The following is a 23,852-nucleotide window of genomic DNA, read 5'->3' as shown; positions in this document are numbered from 1 at the left end:
TCTTTTCAAGAAAGTTTTCGCCTGCCGAGCGGAATTATGATGTCGGTAATCGGGAGCTGTTGGCTATGAAGTGGGCATTTGAGGAGTGGCGACATTGGCTCAAGGGAGCTAAACATCGTGTGGTGGTCTTGACTGATCACAAGAATTTGATTTATCTTGAGTCGGCCAAACGGCTGAATCCCAGACAGGCTCGTTGGTCGTTGTTTTTCTCTCGTTTTGATTTCATGGTCTCGTACCTGCCGGGTTCGAAGAATGTGAAGGCTGATGCTCTTTCTAGGAGTTTTGTGCCTGACTCTCCTGGAGATTCAGAGCCGGCTGGTATCCTTAGAGAAGGGGTGATTTTGTCTGCCATCTCCCCAGATTTGCGACGTGTGCTGCAAGAGTTTCAGGCGGATAGACCTGACAACTGTCCACCGGAGAGACTGTTTGTCCCGGATAGATGGACCAACAGAGTCATCTCCGAGGTTCATTCTTCGGTGTTGGCGGGCCATCCTGGAATATTTGGTACCAGAGACTTGGTGGCCAGGTCTTTTTGGTGGCCTTCCTTGTCGCGGGATGTGCGTTCCTTTGTGCAGTCTTGTGGAATTTGTGCTCGGGCTAAGCCTTGCTGTTCTCATGCCAGTGGTTTGCTGTTACCTTTGCCTGTCCCGAAGAGGCCTTGGACGCACATTTCCATGGATTTTATTTCAGATCTCCCTGTCTCTCAGAGAATGTCTGTCATCTGGGTGGTGTGTGATCGTTTTTCTAAGATGGTCCATTTGGTGCCCTTGCCTAAGTTGCCTTCCTCCTCCGAGTTGGTTCCACTGTTTTTTCAAAATGTGGTTCGTTTGCACGGGATTCCTGAGAACATTGTTTCTGACAGAGGATCCCAGTTTGTGTCTAGATTTTGGCGGACCTTTTGTGCTAAGTTGGGCATTGAATTGTCTTTTTCGTCGGCCTTCCATCCTCAGACGAATGGCCAAACCGAACGAACTAATCAAACCTTGGAGACTTATTTAAGATGTTTTGTTTCTGCTGACCAGGACTACTGGGTTACTTTTTTGCCATTGGCCGAGTTTGCCCTTAATAATCGGGCTAGTTCTGCTACTTTGGTTTCTCCTTTTTTTTGTAATTCGGGGTTTCATCCTCGTTTTTCCTCGGGTCAGGTGGAGCCTTCTGACTGTCCTGGAGTGGATGTTGTGGTGGATAGGTTGCATCAGATTTGGAATCATGTGGTGGACAATTTGAAGCTGTCACAAGAGAAGGCTCAGCTCTTTGCCAACCGCCATCGCAGTGTGGGTCCCCGACTTCGCGTTGGGGACTTGGTGTGGTTGTCTTCTCGCTTCGTTCCTATGAAGGTCTCCTCTCCTAAGTTCAAGCCTCGGTTTATCGGTCCTTATAAGATTCTGGAAGTCCTTGGCCCTGTGTCATTCCGTCTGGACCTCCCGGCATCATTTGCTATTCATAATGTGTTCCATCGCTCGTTGTTGCGGAGGTATGTGGTACCTGTGGTTCCTCCGGTTGAGCCTCCTGCCCCAGTGCTGGTTGAGGGAGAATTGGAATACGTGGTGGAGAAGATCTTGGATTCTCGTATTTCTAGACGGAGGCTCCAGTATTTGGTCAAGTGGAAGGGCTATGGTCAGGAGGATAATTCTTGGGTTGTCGCCTCTGATGTTCATGCGGCCGATTTGGTTCGTGCCTTCCATGTGGCTCATCCTGATCGCCCTGGGGGTTTTCATGAGGGTTCGGTGACCCCTCCTTAAGGGGGGGTACTGTTGTGAACTCTGTTTTCAGGCTCCCTCTTGTGGTCACTGGTGGTATGGTGTGACTTTTGCTTTGGGCTCCCCCTGGTGGCTTTGTTTGTTATCCTGCTGGTCTCTGGCTATCAGCTGGTTTGTTATCCTCTGGGAGGTTCCTATATAGCTCTGTTTCACTGCCACTTGTTGCCGGCTGTCGATGTAATCAGTGCTACTCAGATTCCTTCTGACTACCTCGCTCCCAGTCCATCCAGGACAAGCTAAGTTTTGTTTGCTCATTTTTTGATCAGCAGTGTTTATCATGTTTTCTTGTCCAGCTTGCTAAAATGTGATTCCCTCGCCTGCTGGATGCTCTAGTGGACTGAGTTTCTCCCCACACACCATTAGTTGGTGTGTGGGTTCTTGTAATCTCAGGATGGATATTTTGTAAGGGTTTTTTATTGATCGCTTAGACCCCTGCTCTATTTTCTGCTTTCTAGTACTAGTGGGCCTCTTTTGCTGAATCTGATTTCATCCCTACGTATGTGCCTTCTTCTTACTTCACCGTTAATATCTGTTGGGGGCTTCTATATCTTTGGGGATTATTTCTCTGGAGGCAAGCGAGGTCTTTCTTTCTCTTTAGGGGTAGCTAGTTCCTCAGGCTGGCTCGAGATGTCCAGGAATTTTTTAGGCACGTTCACCGGCTACCTCTAGTTGTGTTGGATAGGTTCAGATTTGCGATCAGTCCAGTTACCATCTCCCTAGAGCTTGTCCTTAGTTTATTCACTTGCTGGTCTATTCGTGATCCTCAGCCACTAAGGATCATAACAGGATGTATGCACATAAGATGTCCCAGGCATGTCAGAGATGGCTGGAAGCAGAAAACGCCTTTACTGTGGAAGATGTTATACAGGCGTTCCTTATAGAACAATTTCTTGCCAAGTGCCCAGCAGAGGTACGGGAATGCACGCTGTGCACCGTGGATAGAGCTGCAGCTCTGGCCGATGAAGCCCTTACTATCCGACCTCAATGGAGGAGGCTTCTGGACAATGAACCACAGCCTTTGTCCGTGCCCCGTCCCCCTCCGATTATATCAGCCCCTCCACCCAGCTGCAGGCCGATGACAATCACAGCTCACAATCCTGGGCCCCAAGAGTTCTGACCACGACCTGGGGGTATCACAGAGAGGAGATGTTATGGGTGTGGGCAACCTGGACATTTGCAGTCTGGCTGTCCCTCAAGGATTCGGAGGGAGCCCCACGTAGCCCCACCTCGTCCAGTGCATCTTGTGCACTCCATCCTGCCTGAGGAAGAGCTACCACCACCCCCACCAGAGTGGACCACCCACCACGGCACCATAGATACCCCTCCTGGAGTGTACGGACTCTGGCCTTTGTCCATCAGAAATACACAGCAACAGCATTGCCACCTGCAGGATGTCTTAATTTATGGATACAAAGTGTCAGGATTTAGAGACACGTGGGCATTAGGGTTGAGCGACCTTAACTTTTATAGGATCGGGTCGGGTTTCACGAAACCCGACTTTCTCAAAAGTCGGGTCGAGTGAAATCGGCCGATAGTATAAAAAAGTCGGGGTCGGGGTCGGCCGAAACACGAAACCCAATGCACTGCAATGGGATACTATGGTTCCCAGGGTCTGAAGGAGAGGAAGCTCTCCTTCAGGCCCTGGGATCCATATTTAAGTGTAAAATAAAGAATTAAAATAAAAAATATTGATATACTCACCTGTCCGGCGCCCCCTGCAACTTACCGAGGGAACCGGCGGCCTGCTTTGGTTAAAATGAGCGCGTCCAGGGCCTTCCGTGACGTCACGGCTTTGTGATTGGTCGCGACGGCCCATGTGACCGCCACGCGACCAATCACAAGCCGCGGACGTCATTCTCAGGTCCTAAATTCCTAGAATTCTAAATTCTAGGAATTTAGGACCTGAGAATGACGTCCGCGGCTTGTGATTGGTAGCGTGGCTGTCACATGGGCCGTCGCGACCAATCACAAAGCCGTGACGTCATCTTAAGGTCCTTCACGCGCTGATTCTTAGGAAGAAAGCCTCCCGGAAAGAAGCAGGGCGCGTCCGAGGGTGAGTATATTCCTATTAGGTATATACTCACCCTCGGCTTCAAGTAAAACCTGTAAATGCTGGCCAGACCCTGATACCTCATGCATGGCCCATGGCTGACTGCTGCTGTGAAATTATAAAATGTTCTACTGTGGGTCAATTGATGCCACTTTTCCTGGTGTCTGCTCCTAAATTTTAGAAATGTTTGGACTCCAAGTTGGGTCTCCTTCATGTGTATTGCCTGAATTTGGCAGACCTCTCAGAGCACCAAGCCTAACCGGTCACTCATCCATCTGTTACTGATCAATGTTTCAGCTAGAAATGCTGGTCCAAGCCCCGTCCCATGTATTGTCCCGTGCATCCATGCTGCGCAGTTATACTATTTGTACTCTGGATCAATTGATGCCACTTTTCATGGTGTCTGCCCCTAATTTGTTCCCACTTAAGGTATTGTATATACGTTTGGTTTTGCCTCCCATTGAAATCAATGGGGTTCGGGTATGTTCGGCGAACCATTCAGCAAACATGTTTAGCGAACATCAGGACATTCGCCAAACCAAACCTTGAAAGGTTCGGTCATTTGTAGTTGTGATTGAGTAAGATTACCACTAGTTGGCAGCAGAGGTGTGTAAAGTTTAGCATTTTCTGTAGTTGTATAGACCTCAGATCGCTGCTGCCTGTCATTGATATAAACCTGAGAGATCCATCATTGCTGTAGAAATCCACTCCTGCTTCACTCCTGTGGAGCAACACACGGGGACACCTGTACCCCCGAACCTCTTGTATTCACTTTGTTGTAGATGTAATTGCAAAACCTATAAAGCCATCTCCTAGTTCTCATAAGCTCTATGAGCACCACGTGGCCTGTGTTCTCCACTGCTGCGAAGGTATTAAAGTTAGTTATCTGATGGACTGCAGACGGCAAGGCTGACAGAGGGATTTACTAGACGACAGATTTATGGCCGGCGGAGAAGACCCTTGGCCTCACGGTGACCAGAATGGCAAGCAGGCCACTCTGGGCTTCTTTGTCCTCCTTTCCAAATTATGAATATTGGGGTTTTATGAACGACATAGATAAGACAGATATGAGAGACATATTTTTAATGCCGTGAAGTTGCAAATGTGACGCATTGTCTTGAGTCACTGAGCAGTTGCGGCAACACCTAAAAATTCACATCGAGCAGATGGATGACAATATCCATGCCACGTTTCCTCTCTACAGAAAGATAGAATCGTGATAGGAATTCTGGGGTTAATATCTCCCACCTGGGACCTCAAAGGGCGAAGAAGCCACATCCCATGACCAGCCCTGTTATAGGTCACCGCGGGTATGTGTAAATAAAAGTATATACAAACAATAATTATTGTCAGTCCTGGGAGACACAGTGCACTGCAGTGCTGTCCGTTTCCAAAAATGAAGAGTTCCCCTTCATAAAAGTCAGAGCCAATAGTGCGACATCAGGTTTAGTACATTTCTTCTATTTATCCTTTTATTTTATGTAATTTTGCAGTATATACTGTATTGTTTTGTATTGTATATTGTAACAGCTTTGTATATTTTTATAAACACTGCCTACTTCATGGTTTAAGCACTGTATATAAAATATATTAGCTCTGTTCCTCTTGCTCTATGAACCGCACCCTTTAAGTAATTTGCTGTGTGTAATGGTGTCCAATCGGCTTGTATAAATGATTGGTGGCGGCAGTTAAATCCTATTGTTATTATGGAGCAGCCAGTGACTGTACCACCATATAAACATATATTCCTGAGGTGTTTGTACCATATGCTTACTGTGAGTCCCCGAATAAGCGGCTTAGCAGTGAAAAGAGCCGTGGCCTCATCCATCACTAGTTAGCCTATTGTGTAATTTTCCTGAAGACTGGAGCAGTGGAGTGTTGTTCCTTGACAAATTGGTAGCAGTGGTGGAATCTGCATGGTCTGCCTTCTTCTCCCCTGAGACAGTCTATCAGCGATGTCCAGCACAGTCACACAATCCGTACAGCAGGCTTAGGCTTGATAAGCTCTCCCTGTTCCCCAGGATACTTCAGATGGTGAAGACGCCAGAGCCGCCACCCTTGCCTTATCTCCTAAGTTAGCCTTTCACCTGTCCCTTCCCCCACCCAGGGAAGAGGGGGCGCTACTGTGCAAAGCAGTACATCAACGCGACAAACAGGGCATCAAAGACTGAAACCTGTGCACACACAAAATATTCACACACGGAATTCCAAAATGGCCGATTAACCCCTGTTCTGCTGTACGAAATAAACACATTTAATAAACCGGAGAGGTGCTTCTTCTCAACGGCGGAGTAGGAGTAAGCAGATGCTGTGGTCACCTGGATCCACTCCTTTGCAGTAACCTCGTGACAGATGCGACCACAAGGAAGCATAGAATCGGACTCCAGTAGTAATGGAGGCCACATGAATCTTAATGAGTGGCCCCAGGCCCTGTACTATCTGTATGCTATACACAATTCTTAGGCCAACTCCTACAGATGTGGTTCACATAGAAGACAACTGCCACATATTGTTCAATGGCACTCACCGCATTGACCTTGTTGGTCTTGTGTTTCTTCGCTTCTTTCTGTGATGGAAATTTTTGCTGATTTCGTCCAGGGTGTTTCACCTGAAACAGAGTGAGACTGTGTTGTTGAAGCTCACTACATACAGATGTATACAGCCACCACTAAGGGAAGCTTTGTACAGTCACCACTAGGAGGAGCCCAGTACATACAGATTTATACTGTCACCACTAGGGGGAGCTCACTACATACAGATTTCTACAGCCACCACTAGGGGGAGCTCACTACATACAGATTTATACAGTCACCACTAGAGGGAGCTCACTACATACAGATTTATACAGTCACCACTAGGGGGAGCTCACTACATACAGATTTATACAGTCACCACTAGGAGGAGCTCACTACATACAGATTTATACAGTCACCACTAGGGGGAGCTCACTACATACAGGTTTATACAGTCACCACTAGGAGGAGCCCAGTACATACAGATTTATACAGTCACCACAAGGGGGAGCTCACTACATACAGATTTATACAGCCACCACTAGGAGGAGCTCACTACATACAGATTTATACAGCCACCACTAGGAGGAGCTCACTACATACAGATTTATACAGTCACCACTAGGGGGAGCTCACTACATACAGATTTATACAGTCACCACTAGGAGGAGCTCACTACATACAGATTTATACAGTCACCACTAGGGGAGCTCACTACATACAGATTTATACAGCCACCACTAGAGGGAGCTCACTACATACAGATTTATACAGTCACCACTAGGGGGAGCTCACTACATACAGATTTATACAGCCACCACTAGAGGGAGCTCACTACATACAGATTTATACAGCCACCACTAGGAGGAGCTCACTACATACAGATTTCTACAGCCACCACTAGGGGGAGCTCACTACATACAGATTTATACAGTCACCACTAGGAGGAGCTCACTACATACAGATTTATACAGTCACCACTAGGGGGAGCTCACTACATACAGATTTATACAACCACCACTAGGGGGAGCTCACTACATACAGATTTATACAGTCACCACTAGGGGGAGCTCAGTACTTACAGTTTTATACAGTCACCACTAGGAGGAGCCCACTACATACAGATTTATACAGCCACCACTAGGAGGAGCTCACTACATACAGATTTATACAGTCACCACTAGGGGGAGCTCACTACATACAGATTTATACAGCCACCACTAGGGGAAGCTCACTACATACAGATTTATACAGCCACCACTAGGAGGAGCTCACTACATACAGATTTATACAGCCACCACTAGGAGGAGCTCACTACATACAGATTTATACAGTCACCACTAGGGGGAGCTCACTACATACAGATTTATACAGCCACCACTAGGGGAAGCTCACTACATACAGATTTATACAGTCACCACTAGAGGGAGCTCACTACATACAGATTTATACAGCCACCACTAGGGGGAGCTCACTACATACAGATTTATACAGTCATCACTAGGAGGAGCCCAGTACATACATATTATACAACCACCTCTAAGGGAAGCTCACTACATATAGATTTATACAGTCACCACTAGGGGGAGCTCACTACATACAGATTTATTCCGTCACCACTAGGGGGAGCTCAGTACATACAGATTTATACAGTCACCACTAGGGGGAGCTCACTACATACAGATTTATACAGTCACCACTAGAGGGAGCATACAACATACAGATTTTTACAGCCACCACTAGGGCGCCGGGCACTGTCTGCAGGGGAGTAGGGAGGGACTAATCGGACTGTGGCCGTCGCTGATTGGTCGCGGCAGCCATGACAGGCAGCTGGCGAGACCAATCAGCGACTTGGATTCCATGACAGAAAGAGGCCGCAACCAATGAATATCCGTGACAGAAAGACAGAAGGACAGACAGACAGACGGAAGTACCCCTTAGACAATTATATAGTAGATGTGTATTGCGTTCTTTGATATTGTAAGATTGCACTTACTGAGTGTATTGGGGGACACTCGCTTGGCACGGGATTCAAGCACTCAGGCACGGTTTTTCTTCTTAAACAGTCCACACGGTTTATTATGGCATCATAAACCGGGTTATGCACAGTTCATCATATACACTTCATAGAACACAATAGGCACCAACCGGTGACATTAACTTGCAGCTTTATCTTAGACACTTCATATTCGGCTTTATCTCACAGACACTAAATATGCTGGACCTCTCACTTCGTCCAGTTCCCATGGGTGTCCGTACACCGAACAGTTCATCAATGTTCCTAGTCATATAGCACACATGACATTGGGTCGCGGTCTCTAAACATGCTGATCCTTATCTGACCAGTTGCCATGGGTGACTGCACAGCACCCCATACACTGGGTTACCTTCCAGGAGCTCCTGCTCCACACGCTGACTCCTGTCAGTCCTCTCTCTCAGGGAAGCTGCCGACCTGGCATCACCGTCCCGGGCAATGCCTTGCTTACCAGGCCACCTGACAGTCCAGATCCTCAGATGGGCTGTAGCTTCCCCAAACGCAGTGCCATCACGGACTCTGCACACGCGTCCTCTCTGCGCTATTCAGGACGTCCATCCCCATCTGGGACCGTCCAACACACAGGCCCCCAGGTCCAAGGCCTCCCCCATGTGCTCTTCAGGGATCTAGTCCTACTCCCAGGACCTCCCATCACAGAGGCCCTCCAGGACCTGGGACACAGACCACTCAGGTCCATCCATCTTATCACATGTGACCCACATGGTCACATTATATACTTGTAGCCACTCCCATAGGTGGGAGGTGGCTAGTTCAACCATTGTAACCACAGATAAGCCTCCATGCATATCCTGAGGAGCACATGCAGCGCCCCCTAGCTGTAACGGGGGACACTGCATCACAATATATACTATTCTAATTCCCAGTGTCCTCCTCTTGTTTATATCAGAAGTACATGTAGTGGTGTTAGTGTCACACCAGTGTTCTCGCCCCATTTGTTCCCTCATTGCTTTCGATTCCATGTCCCCATCATCTGTGGTCTTGTGTGAAGCTCTCACCTGACTTTCCTGGTAGCTCAGTGCTGGCAGTGGATGGGTCTTCGGTGCTGATGGTGCTGGAGACGCTTCCTACAGATGAGGCCATGCCTGTTCGGAGAGTAATGAATATCAGGTTATTTGTCAGCAGCAGAGCAGGACGGTTCCTCGTATCTCCGCCATGATCCTATCAGACCAGACCTCCTGATTGCGCCACCACCTGCACCACCATCACAGGGGACATCCTCATTAGAAAAATCATCTGTTCACTGAGGATCAGGGCATTTTGGAGTTAAGCTTAAGTCACCAACATCACATCTTTATCATGTCTCTGTCATATCTCCATGATAACTCCACCATTTCTCTATCATATCTATCATTCTCTATCATACCGCCATTACAACTCATCTCTGTAACACCTGGTGAAGGTGCTGCAATATCCAGAGATAACAGAATATGCAAGAAAGATGTTCCTGCATCCACCAGTAGATGGAGCCAAATCCTCTCTGTACTGCCCAGTAAAGAACCCAGGAACTTTCCATCTGCATACAGTAAGGGAAGACTTTGTAAGGCGCACAAGTCAAAGAGTGTGTCCTGGAGAGCAGACAGAGGAAAGAGAAGAGGAGGAGGAATCACAGCAACTGGTGGGGACAGCAACCGTCCCAACAGCATCAGAGCCAGAGATGGACAGTGACTGCTCCTAGGAGGCGGCTACCAGACAAAGAGGCTGCACAGGACAGCAACCGTCCCAACAGTATCAGAGTCAGAGACAAGCGACTGCTCCTAGGAGGTGGATACCAGACAGAGAAAGAGGCTGCACAGGACAACAACCGTCCCAACAGTATCAGAACCAGACAGTGATTCCTCCTAGAAGGCAGAATAAAGAGAAATAGACTGTACAGGACAACAGCCACCCCAGCAGTATCAGAGCCAGAGACAGACAGTGACTGCTCCTAGGAGGTGGATACCAGACAGAGAAAGAGACTGCAAAGGACAACAACCATCTCAACAGTATCAGAGACAGACAGTTATTGCTCCTATGAGGCAGAATAAAGAGAAAGCAGCTGCACAGGACAACAGCCACCCCAGCAGTATCAGAGCCAGAGATGGACAGTGACTGCTCCTAGGAGGCGGCTACCAGACAAAGAGGCTGCACAGGACAACAACCATCCCAACAGTATCAGAGTCAGAGACAGACAGTGACTACTCCTAGGAGGCAGCTACCAGACAGAGAAAGAGACAACTGTCTCAACAGTATCAGAACCAGAGACAGTGATCCCTCCTAGTAGGTGGCTACCAGACAAAGAGGCTGCAAAGGACAGCAACCGTCCGAACAGTATCAGAACCAGACAGTTATTGCTCCTAGGAGGCAGAATAAAGAGAAAGAGTCTGCACAGGACAACAGCCACCCCAGCAGTATCAGAGACAGACAGTGACTGCTCCTAGGAGGCGGCTACCAGACAAAGAGTCTGCACAGGACAACAGCCACCCCAGCAGTATCAGAGACAGACAGTGACTACTCCTAGGAGGCGGCTACCAGACAGAGAAAGAGTCTGCACAGGACAACAACCATCTCAACAGTATCAGAGACAGACAGTGACTGCTCCTAGGAGGTGGATACCAGACAGAGAAAGAGTCTGCACAGGACAACAGCCACCCCAGCAGTATCAGCGCCAGAGACAGTGACTGCTCCTAGGAAGCGGCTACCAAACAGAGAAAGAGTCTGCACAGGACAACAACCATCTCAACAGTATCAGAGACAGACAGTGACTGCTCCTAGGAGGTGGATACCAGACAGAGAAAGAGTCTGCACAGGACAACAGCCACCCCAGCAGTATCAGCGCCAGAGACAGTGACTGCTCCTAGGAAGCGGCTACCAAACAGAGAAAGAGTCTGCACAGGACAACAACCATCTCAACAGTATCAGAGACAGACAGTGACTGCTCCTAGGAGGTGGATACCAGACAGAGAAAGAGTCTGCACAGGACAACAGCCACCCCAGCAGTATCAGAGCCGGAGACAGTGATTGCTCCTAGGAGGTGGATACCAGACAGAGAAAGAGACTGCACAGGACAACAGCCATCTCAACAGTATCAGAGCCAGAGACAGACAGTGACTGCTCCTAGGAGGCGGCTGCAAGGCAGAGAAAGAGTCTGCACAGGACAACAGCCACCCCAGCAGTATCAGAGCCGGAGACAGTGATTGCTCCTAGGAGGTGGATACCAGACAGAGAAAGAGACTGCACAGGACAACAACCATCTCAACAGTATCAGAGCCAGAGACAGACAGTGACTGCTCCTAGGAGGCGGCTGCAAGGCAGAGAAAGAGACTGCACATTACTAGAGATGAGCGACCTTGTTTGTAAAACGTTCACCAATCTCAAATTTGGCACAAACTTAGCACATTCGGATTTGTGTTCGCTTTCACTCAGTCGGGAAAAGTCGGTCACAGTTCGGTAAGTCATAATGCTTTTGTCATTACTTTGGCTAGGATAGTGGTGCTGTATGACTAGGGAAGGGGGTGTGCAGAGGTTACAGGTGCAGCGCGCTTTTTTTCCCACTTTTTTTCATCATCCCAGGGTCCCTACATTCTACATGCTACCCCAAGTGCCCAGAACACTAGTGGACCCTCCAGGTAGGCCGATCGGCTCTGGCATTGAGGGTCTCTTTGAACAACCTTGTATCTATGTGGATTTTTTTTCTTCAACCCCTGGTCTCGCCATTAGGTTCCTACATCCGTGATTCAGCACATCTTATACAACTATTGTATGAACTTGAGGTGCCACCAAACACATTTCTGATTACACTTGACTTTAAGTCTCTGTATTCCTATCAGTCACAAACTTGAAATCCAGGCAGTTGCATATTTTTTAACGTGAGCCCGACTGGTGAGAGGGCGCATGACACATTTCTTCTTGACCTCCTCTTTTTCATTTTTGCCAAGAATTTTTTTGTTTTTGACAGAAAATTATACAGGCAAGTATCTGGCACTGCGATGGGGGCATGTTGTGCCCCCTCATATGCCATCCTATTTTTAGACTGGTGGAAGGTGACAATGGTCTGTCATTTACAGGCCTTTAGCAAACATGCTTTTCGTTAGTACAGGTTCATCGATATTATGCTGCTTTGGACTGGAACCATTGATGAATGTCATGCCTTCATTGGAGAGTTAAACAATAATCCTTGGAACATCGTTTTGACATACAATCTGACATTTCTGGTTAGAGAATCTGGTTGTATTTCTTTACTGTTCTTTTATGGCACTGTAATAACCTTCATCCATCACATTTCACTGCATGTATCTTCCTATATATATTTGCTTGAATCTGTTCAGAGAATTGATTAGGTCTTTTTATGCATTATTATTTACTTTTTCTTGCTATTATTTATTTTGTTTCTCATTTTCTAAAAGTAATGGTTTGTTGCATTTTGTAGTTTTTCTAAACCTCTATTCTATTCTATTATATTAATTCAATATAGGAATATTTTTTCTTTTTATATTAGGAGACTTTGGTTTTCGTTTATCTATTTGCTCTTACATGTTATGAAATCGTTGTCTTGTGTATATGAGTCTTACTGTAATCCATTTCATTTTTCTGTAATATTGTTTTTAATATAGGATCTGTCTATAGGTATGCTCACATGTTGTATTGGGGTTTGCAGGTTCATCTCAGGTCCAGGTCCGTTAAGTGTCGCGGTCCGGGGCCTCCCATCTTCTTACGATGATGTCCTCTTCTTGTCTTCATGCCACAGCTCCGGCACAGGCGTACTTTGTCTGTCCTGTTGAGGGCAGTGTGCAGGCGCAGGGAAAGGTCAGAGAGGCCCAGCACCCGTGCACTGCAGTACGCCTGCGCCGGAGCCGCAGCATGAAGACAAGAAGAGGACGTCATCGTAAGAAGATGGGCGGCCCCGGACCGCAGCGGGACCGCCCCTGGGTGAGTATAATATAACCTGTTTTTCTCATCTTTCAGGATACATCGGGGGCTTATCTACAGCATTCCAGAATGCATTACAGAATAAGCCCCTGATGCTTTTCTTTTTTTGTTTTTTGACTATGTTATATGCACGTGGTTGATCCCTGTGGTGTATATACGTGCGGTGCCCGCTATCCCCTTGTTTCCCCTGATGCTTTTGGGCGCAGCTCATCTTCGATTTTTGGGGTGACAGGTTCCCTTTAAGTATCTGCCATTTAAGCTAGTGCTCATGCTGAGAGATTGACATTAACCCCTTTACCCCCAAGGGTGGTTTGCACGTTAATGACCTGGCCAATTTCAATGGATCTTGGCAATTCTGACAATGTTTTCTCGTGACATATTGTACTTCATGATAGTGGTAAAATTTCTTTGATATTACCTGCCTTATTTGTGAAAAAAATGGAAATTTGGCGCAAATTTAGCAATTTTCCAAATTTGAATTTTTATACAATTAAATCACAGAGATATGTCACACAAAATACTTAATAAGTAACATTTCCCACATGTCTACTTTACATCAGCACAATTTTGGAACCAAAATTTTTTTTTGTTAGGGAGTTATAAGGGTTAAAAGTTGACCAGCAATTTCTCATTTTTACAACACCATGTTTTTTTTAGGGACCACATCACCTTTGAAGTCATTTTGAGGGGTCTATATGATAGAAAATACCCAAGTGTGACACCATTCTAAAAACTGCACCCCTCAAGGTGCTCAAAACCACATTCAAGAAGTTTATTAACCCTTCAGGTGTTTCACAGGAATTTTTGGAATGTTTAAAAAAAAAAGGAACATTTAACTTTTTTATACAAAAAATTTACTTCAGCTCCAATTTGTTTTATTTTACCAAGGGTAACAGGAGAAAATGGACCCCAAAAGTTGTTGTACAATTTGTCCTGAGTACGCTGATACCCCATATGTGGGGGTAAACCACTGTTTGGGCGCATGACAGAGCTCGGAAGCGAAGGAGCGCCATTTGACTTTTCAACGCAGAATTGGCTGGAATTGAGATCGGACGCAATGTCGCATTTGGAGAGCCCCTGATGTGCCTAAACAGTGGAAACCCCCAATTATAACTGAAACCCTAATCCAAACACACACCTAACCCTAATCTCAACTGTAACCCTAACCACACCCCTAACCCTGACACACCCCTAACCCTAATCCCAACCCTATTCCCAACCGTAAATGTGATCCAAACCCTAACCCTAACGTTAGCCCCAACCCTAACTTTAGCCCCAACCCTAACCCTAACTGTAGCCCTAACTAGTGTTGAGCATTCCGATACCGCAAGTATCGGGTATCGGCCGATATTTGCAGTATCGGAATTCCGATACCGAGTTCCGATATTTTTGTGATATCGGAAATCGGAATCGGAAGTTTCCAGTGTATGGTTCCCAGGGTCTGGAGGAGAGGAGACTCTCCTTCAGGCCCTGGGATCCATATTCATGTAAAAAATAAAGAATTAAAATAAAAAATATGGATATACTCACCCCTCCGGCGGCCCCTGGACCTTACCGATGTAACCGGGAGCCTCCGTTCCTAAGAATGAGGAGTTTAGGACCTGTGATGACGTCGCGACTTGTGATTGGTCGCGTGAGCGGTCACATGAGCGGTCACGCGACCAATCACAAGCCGCGACGTCATCGAAGGTCCTAAACTCCTCATTCTTAGGAACGGAGGCAGATGCTTGCAGCGGTGACAGCCAGGGGCCGCCGGAGGGGTGAGTATATCCATATTTTTTATTTTAATTCTTTATTTTTTACATGAATATGGATCCCAGGGCCTGAAGGAGAGTTTCCTCTCCTTCAGACCCTGGGAACCATCCAGGATAGCTTCCGCTACTTGTGTCCCATTGACTTGTATTGGTATCGGGTATCGGTATCGGCGATATCCGATATTTTTCGGATATCGGCCGATACTATCCGATACCGATACTTTCAAGTATCGGAAGGTATCGCTCAACACTAGCCCTAACTCTAACTGTAGCCCTAACCCTAGCCCCAACCCTAACCCTAGCCCTAACCCTAGCCCTAGCCCTAACCCTAGCCCTAACCCTAGCCCTAACCCTAATGGGAAAATGGAAATAAATACATTTTTTAAATTTTTTTATTTTTCGTAACTAAGGGGGTGATGAAGGGGGGTTTGATTCACTATTTATAGCGCGTTTTCTAGCGGAATTTTGATTGGCAGCCGTCACATACTAAAAGACGCTTTTTATTGCAAAAAATGTTTTTTGCGTTACCACATTTTGAGTGCTATAATTTTTCCATATTTTGGTCCACAGAGTCATGTAAGGTCTTGTTTTTTGCGGGACGAGTTGACGTTTTTATTAGTAACATTTTCGGGCACGTGACATTTTTTGATCGCTTTTTATTCCGATTTTTGTGAGGCAGAATGACCAAAAACCAGCTATTCATGAATTTCTTTTGGGGGAGGCGTTTATACCGTTCCGCGTTTGGTAAACTTGATAAAGCAGTTTTATTCGTCGGGTCAGTATGATTACAGTGATACCTCATTTATATCATTTTTTTATGTTTTGGCGCTTTTATACGATAAAAACTAATTTATAGAAGAAATAATTATTTTTGCATCGCTTTATTCTGAGGACTATAACTTTTTTATTTTTTTGCTGATGATGCTGTATGGCAGCTCGTTTTTTGCGGGACAAGATGACGTTTTCAGCAGTACCATGGTTATTAATTTCCGTCTGTTTGATCGCGTGCTATTCCACTTTTTGTTCGGCGGTATGATAATAAAGCGTTTTTTGCCTCGTTTTTTGTTACGGTGTTCACTGAAGGGGTTAACTAGTCGGCCAGTTTTATAGGTCGGGTCGTTGCGGATGCGGCGATACTAAATATGTGTACTTTTATTGGTTGTTTTTTTTTATTTAGCTAAAGGAAAATATTTATTGGAACAATATATATTTTTTTTATTATTATATATTTAGGAATTTTTTTTTTTTTTTTTTACACATGTAATTTTTTTTTTTAACATTTTTACTTTGCCCCAGGGGGGCATCACATTAAAGTGACAGATCGCTGATCTGACACTTTGCTGTGCACTGTGTCAGATCGGCGATCTAACATGCACAGAAGGGAGGCTTCCCGGCGCCTGCTCTGAGCAGGCGCAGTGAAGCCACCTCCCTGCAGGACCCGGATGCAGCCCCGCGGCCATTTTGGATCCGGGGCTTGCAGGGAGGAGACGCTCGGTACAAGGTGAGCACATCGCCTTGTACCGATCGTCTCAGGGAAGCCCGCAGGGAGCCCCCTCCCTGCGCGATGCTTCCCTGTACCGCCGGAACACTGCGATCATGTTTGATCGCAGTGTGCCGGGGGTTAATGTGCTGGGGGCGGTCCGTGACCACTCCTGGCACATAGTGCCGGATGTCAGCTGCGATAGTCAGCTGACACCCGGCTGCGATTGGCCGCGCTCCCCCCATGAGCGCGGCCGATCGCGCTGGACGTACTATTCCGTCCTTGGGAAGTAGGGCCCACCCCACATGGATGGAATAGTACGTCCAATGACAGAAAGGGGTTAATTACCACACTTTTGAATGACCCCTTTTATATGTCATCCTCGCATGAATTGGGTTTGTGCCCTTGATATGTCCACGATTGCAGCTGCCCTTGCCTAAAATGGCGCCATCTGTGCTAGTGTGCATGCGCGGTGTAGCAGTCTTTTGCCGCATTGCTGAAGGTCTTTTACTCTGGTGCAGTCTGGGTAATGACCTCACGGGGACTTTCCCCGCCTGACTGCTCCAGTCTGAGGCCGGATGCGTGGGTCCGCGGCACACTGCGCATGCGCCAACACAACTGCAGATGATTGGGATCCTTATTTAATGACAAGACATCACATAGTTTGTTACAGCCCCCAAGGAAGCCCATGCGAAACACGCGTTGGTGCATAATACACTGGGTCCTAAAGTGGAGATCATGGGTAAGGGCAACCTTTGGCGCATTTAGAGATATTTTCACTCCCTTAAAGAGACATACACCCTTTGTTTCAAACTTCTTGTATTTGACTTTCTGGGGTGGACGGTATCGCATACTGTCTTAATTGCTCAACATCCCTTACATGTTTTGTTATTTTTTATATTTACTTCATATTATTGAGCGTTAGACATGTAGTGCTATTGTCTTCATTCAGATTTTATTCTGCATGGGAATATTTACTGATTTGCTGCACTTGCACTTTCTCTAACCTGCTGCTATATTCTGCTCCTCCCTTCCACTAAAATAAAGGTGGACCCTGTGAGCTACACCTGTTATATCAGCTATTCACCTTTGTCTTTAATTTGATTGCTATTATTTTATATTGTTCTGTTTGACATGCTTTCTGAATAAATTATGATACTATTTTATTTGAGACTTTTTGTGCTCTTTTTCTTCTCCTTGTGTGGCTATGTATTGTGAGAGTGTCCTGAGCTATTATAGTCCCCCTCACCACTTGGTTTAAGGTTTGATGGATTAAGAATATGGTTTCTGCTCTGAAGATTGTGTTCATGCCTGCTGTTTTTGTGTCACGTAGCACGACACATCTTTCTTAATCCACCATAACATCTCCGACTGCACATCACTCACAGTCCAGCAGTTTGTCATGTTCTCTGTAGTCCGCTCTCTCAGCACAGCAGCAAGCCTTCGATCCCACAGTTGTGGTCACATAAAAGAATGTTTTCTCGTACACTTGACAAAGCTAAAGTTAAACTCCACCATCTCCAATCTGTTGGCCACAGAAATGCTGCCTTTCCCCCTGGTGGAAAGTTTCAGAAAGTTCATGGCCGTTGCAGTGCACCAGTACCAGTTGCCCAGTCACTATTACTTCTCTAAGAAAGCTCTGGCTTCGCTACGCCAGCATGTCACAGACAAGATCACCCGTTCCGAAACAATCTATGTCTGCTAGGGTGCAGTTCGCCATTGACACCTGGATGAGCAAACATGGGCAGGGGCGTTACATCTCACTGACTGGGCACTGGGTGACTCTGGTGGCTGTGGGGACAGGTGGTCAAGGGGCTGCTCCACAAGTCTTTGTATCTACCAAGGCTTGTGAGAAAAACCTCTGTATCCAGAAGTTCCTCCACTTCTTCTGGCTCCTCCGCTAGGGCCTCCACCTGTGCCTTCAACCTCTCCCTTAATGAGACATGCATACTAAAAGAGGCTACACAGGAAAGGAGACCACCCCAGCAGTATCAGAGCTGGAGACAGATGGTGACTAGTGATGATCGAATAGTGAAATATTCGGATTCGGGAAAATGGGCACGAATAATGTCTAATATTTTATGCTGGACCCAACAAACAGGTCTGAGAGTCTGAGAAAGAAGCTGAAATGGAAAGAAATGGGAAAGAGCTAAAACTAAATGGGAACAGCATGGAGAGGATGCCGGCATGCCTTTCTGACTCACATATGATATGTGGGAATAATGTTGTCACACTATTGTGCCGGTTTTACGGATTTATAAGAAGACCTACCAAACCAAACCTACATTTTTTTTAAAGGGAAAATGCTAAGAAACATTCTTTCCTTCATAATTACATGTTGTGATGCAGTGACCCCTGTAACAGGTAGGGGACGCTGCATGGTCTCTCCAGCATACGCACGGAGGCATATTGAGGCCATGGGTATGCATGGATGTGGTAGTGAGACAGTGTCCGGCATTGTGGTTAATGGGAGGTATGTGTCACAGGGATGGATGCTCCCTGCAATGCAACCCGGTGTATCTTGTCATTAGAGCACGTAAGCACTGAAGATGTCATTTAGTGCACCTGGGTCCGGGTTGCGGGTAGCTATGAGAGATGGGAGGTCCTGGCTACCCACATACCTCACCACTGGGTGAGGGCACTCACTGTACCTTTTTCCCTGCAGGAGTATGAGGACCTGTAGTGATGTCATGATCACATGATCAGCCCATGTGATATACCTCACCTATGGGTGTGGTTACAAGGTACATAATGTGACCAGGGTGTGGGTCACGGGTCCCGGTGTATGTTCCTGGAAAGCACATGCTGGTGTTGGGAGGTCCCGGGAGTAGGACCGGATCCCTGAGCAGCGCACAGTGAAACTTGGGGAAGCTACCGTCCTCCGGTGGGTCTGGACTAACTAATGTGTGCCACCCAGGCAAGTTGGTGATCCCCGTGGGCAGCTTTCCCAGTGGACTGACAAGGAGTCAGCAGGTAATACCAGACTGTGCGTTTGGCTCCAGAGCGAGCCTGAATATCGGACTCGACCAAGAGTGTATGGTCACAGTCCTGATGGAGCAGAGTCAAGCTGTGAATATTGTTACTTTGTTTTGCCGTGCTATGAAGATTGTTGTTTTGTGTTTTCTGCCACTGGGGTTTATGGAGTAATAAACCCAGTTGAACTTTTGAAGAAAACGTCTTGCTGTGTGTTATATCGCTGCCAAGCGAGTATTCCCCAACCCGTAAGTAAGTGCAATCTTACAATGTATATAATGCTAAATAAAAATAATAAAAAAAATTATACCTCCCCTTTAGCATATGTTCACACAGAGCATTTTGGCTTTGGTTTTTCCTTTAACATTTGTGAGGGCTCTCACTCCTACATTTGGTTACCCAGATCGTAGAATACATATTGACCAATCTGCACAAGACTGAGCACTTCTTCTGGAAACTAGCTTGAAGAGTCTCCCTTAAATAAAATATAACTCTTAATTGAATAATATTAAAATAGATTACTCTGGACATAAAAAAGTGACACAAAACTACAAAAGACACATAGATAAAGTGCTAGTGCTCAACCTGTGCTCGATTAAAAAAGAAAACGGTTTGGTCTCACCAGTATGTTGGAAGGTTCTGTGTAGAAGGTTCACTTTAAACAGAACCTGCTACACAGAACTTTCCAACATACTGGTGAGAGCAAACCATTTTTTTTTATTGAGCATTGGTTGAGCACTAGCACTTTATGTGTCTTTTGCAGTTTTGGGTCACTTTTTTGTTATGTCCAGAGTAATCTATTTTAATATTATTCAATTTAAAGATATATTATTTAAGGGAGATTCTCCAAGCTATACTCTTACTAGGGTACGTCTGAGTATATCAATAGAGAATTTTGAAATGAAAACACTGTAGCCGTTCTTGATCTTCTAGAAACTCCCCAATCAGCAATGAAGTAATTCCAGGATCTGTCCCAGAGAGTGCGGAGGTCTGTGGACTGTATTACTCAGGTGACAGGCAGTGCTAGAGAGCTCAGCTAAAGGCCTTAGCATGGCAATGACCATGCTCCAATATGTGTAAAGCTGTGGTCTGAATAGTTTGTGGAGCGTATTAACCCAGTTTCTTAGACCTGCTTAGAGAAACTGGCCAATACCCCACACCATTTTTTTGCAAGGACCCAAATTTAGAAAATGTAAGGAAGCAACAGTTTAATAAAGAGACACAAGTCTCATTTAGGAGCCTGGAAAAGTCAGCAATGGTGTTTGTCCAGCACCGGACAATATAAAGTGCTAATGAATATGTATGCCCTATCTAACAATTTGTGAACAGACATGTATGCTGACAAGCGACAACTGAACACTGCGCTGGGACAAAGAACTGGACGTGGCTGCTGACTGTCGTGTCTGTACAACTACAGGTTGTGGACAGGAGGCATCAGCGCCTCCTTCCAGGACAGCAGAGTGGGAATGACGTAACACAGGGGAAGGGCTAGTTCTTTCACCGTCACACACATATTTTGTACCCAGGCATTCTGCCCACCTACTAGGGTGCTTGGCTGCCATGTGCTTCTGCATGCTGGTGGTGCCCAGGTTGGCAGTGCTTTTGCCTCTTCTTAGCTTGGTTTGGCAGATGCTGCAAATTACAGTTGTTTTAACTGAAGGACTTTCAGAAAACAACACAGGGGAACAATGCACCTTTGGCCTGTTATCTAGCCAAGTGGGGGGGCTCTGAGGAACAGTTGACCGAGTTCTACCTGTGGGCAAACCACTACCCCTTCTTGCCTGTTTTCTTGGTATGGATCTATCTCTCTATACTGCTGTGCTCACTAGGCGTGCCACTGTGGCAGGTTGGATTGGTGGCCTCATCATCGACCACGTTGTCTTAGAATTCCTCAATCTGATCCTCCTTGTGAGTTGCGATTTGAGGCTGAACTTATGGCAACTGTGCCTCATGATAATCCTCCACCTCTTCAGACATGAATTGACCTTCCCCAATGTGGCTTTCTCCTGGCCATGGGTGCTCAAATGTTTGGGTATCACTGCACTCAATCTCCTCATGACCCTCTTTACTGGTGCATGTTGAGAGGTCTGACAAATTACCCATAGGACTCGTAGAAGCGCAGTGTTGTGCGAAACGGCCGTCGTCTAGTGTAGCTCCACCCGGGGTTCTTCTGCTGCTATTTTCATGTATTCCATAATAAAGGATGTTTAATGGGACGGTGAGTGCCTTGCCTTCTCTCTTTGCACATTGGATTTGGATTCTTTTGTCAGTTTCATTGGCATGACACCCGTGATTCCCAGGAGTCAGAGGTAATTGATTATCCTGGAGAAGTGCAGCTGTGCCGGTCACTTGTGTTCCTTCACAGCATCTATTTTCTGACAAATTACAAGGGAACGTAAACAGTTTCTCAGAGTGGCCAGCGTTGGGGTCATATGTCTCCTGGGACTCTTGTTGGTAGGAGGATGGAGGACCAGGTTGAGGATTCAGAGGCCCAGCCTCTTAGCTACTGAGACTAGACTGCATGGAAGACTTTGTGGTGCTGATTGTCAACACACTGGAGCCTTTGTCTGCCATCCAACCCACAACATCCTCGCACTTGTCTTGGTTTGTTACTGGTGTAGCGCGCTAACCATATTTTGACAGAAACCTAGAATGAGACTCAGTCTGTTAGGGCTAGCGGAACTCACCGAGTAAATATAGATGTTATTATTGGTGCGTTCGCAGCCCGGGGTCCACCGTGCAGGAGGAACCTGCCGCTAGCAAATGACGGCACTATATGGCGGTTTAAGCAAACTCTGTTACTTCACAGAGTCGCACGGAAACAAGACGCTGTGCCCTGTTAACGCCACAGGAGTACACAGCTAACTGCCGAGCTGAAGGCAGTCTGTGGTCACACACACATACAATCTCCTCACCGGAGAAGCCGGTATTCTAGGGGCTTATTTCAGCCGGGGCCCTAGATCCACACACACACACACACACACACAATCTCCTCGCCGGAGGTGCCGGCATTCTAGGGGCTTATTTCAGCCGAGTCCCTGAACACACACATAAATGTGACCACACAGGCGCATGCACAAAACTGATTCAATAACAGTGCATGGCCGTGCGGCCATGCAAGCCTTAAATAGTTGCAGCACGTACAGGACCTTCCTAGAAGGACCAATGAGAGGTTACCACAGAGCGTGAGCACCTACAGGACCTTAGCTGCAGTGTCTGATCATGTGACCCTCGATCTCTCCTGAGAGATCTTACTCTGGGCATGCTCAGAATGAGAAAAGCAGGACTTAGTCCCAGAAGCGTCTGGTCGCCGCTGGCCAGCACTGACTTCAATGGCAGAAGCAGGAAAAGCAGCAGTAACTCTCTGTACAGAGTCAGACTGAGCGAGACGCTGGGACCGACGTCTCCGCTGAGCAGGCTCCACTGCGGCAGGAGAAGAATGGGAGACCGCAGCGGAGATGGCCCGAGATTCCCCCTGTGCAAAGGCGGGATCTTGACCCCTAACATTACCCCCCTCCTAGGGCCCCCCCTTGCTACGTTCGAAGGCAGCAATGAGCTGCGGAGCTCGAATATGCTCAACAGGCTCCCAGGACCTGTCCTCTGGGCCATAACCCCTCCAATCCACCAAATAAAATTTTTTGCCAAGTACCACCTTGCACCCCAAGATAGCGTTCACCTCGTAAGCATCCGAAGATGAACCCGATGTCCCGGCAGATGACTCGGAAAACCGGGACATGAATACGGGCTTCAAGAAGGACACATGAAAGGTGTCGGTGATACCCAGGCGTGGCGGAAGGGCTAAACAGTAGACCACAGGGTTAACCTGTTCGAGGATCTTGAAAGGACCCAAGTAGCGAGGTGCAAACTTAGTGGACTCAACTCGCAGCCTGATGTTACGGGCGGAGAGCCACACTAAATCGTCAGGAGCAAAGGTCGGAGCGGGGCGCCGATGTGTATCGGCGGAGGACCTCATTCTCTCCTTGGAGGCCCGAATGGCATCCTGAGTGCGGTCCCAAATGTCCCGTGCCTCCACAGCCCAGTCTGCCACCCTGGAGTCGGCGGAAGACACGGGCATGGGCACAGGTACCCGTGGATGCTGACCATAGTTAAGGAGGAATGGAGTCTGTCCAGTGGAGTCAGCTACAGCGTTGTTCAGTGCAAACTCTGCCCACGATAGCAAAGATGCCCAGTCATCCTGCCTGGCTGAGACAAAATGCTGCAGATATGTGACCAAGGTCTGATTGGCCCTCTCTACCAACCCATTCGTCACGGGATGATACGCAGAAGAGAGATTCAACTCAATGCTGAGAAGATGACAAAGCTCTCTCCAGAACCGAGACACAAACTGGGGACCCCGGTCA

The 23,852-nt window shown here is 47.0% G+C and overlaps 1 protein-coding gene across 1 annotated transcript in view; it reads right to left on the bottom strand.

Annotated features, from left to right (window-relative positions):
* LOC143817874 (uncharacterized) overlaps window positions 1-23,852 on the bottom strand; it is a 146,339-nt gene that overhangs the window by 82,146 nt on the left and 40,341 nt on the right. Inside the window, exons 2-3 of the mRNA XM_077299338.1 lie at window positions 9,375-9,461; window positions 6,338-6,418 (exon numbers count right to left, since the gene is read on the bottom strand). Coding sequence (XP_077155453.1) covers window positions 6,338-6,418; window positions 9,375-9,459 — 166 coding nt within the window. The 5' untranslated portion in view covers window positions 9,460-9,461. The remainder of the gene's footprint in view (window positions 1-6,337; window positions 6,419-9,374; window positions 9,462-23,852) is intronic.

This window comes from Ranitomeya variabilis, chromosome 3, assembly GCF_051348905.1.
Source record: "Ranitomeya variabilis isolate aRanVar5 chromosome 3, aRanVar5.hap1, whole genome shotgun sequence".
Classification (NCBI taxonomy): Eukaryota; Metazoa; Chordata; class Amphibia; order Anura; family Dendrobatidae; genus Ranitomeya; species Ranitomeya variabilis.
The sequence above is the reverse complement of the archived record's forward strand: the minus strand, read 5'-3'. Positions and strand labels throughout refer to the sequence as shown.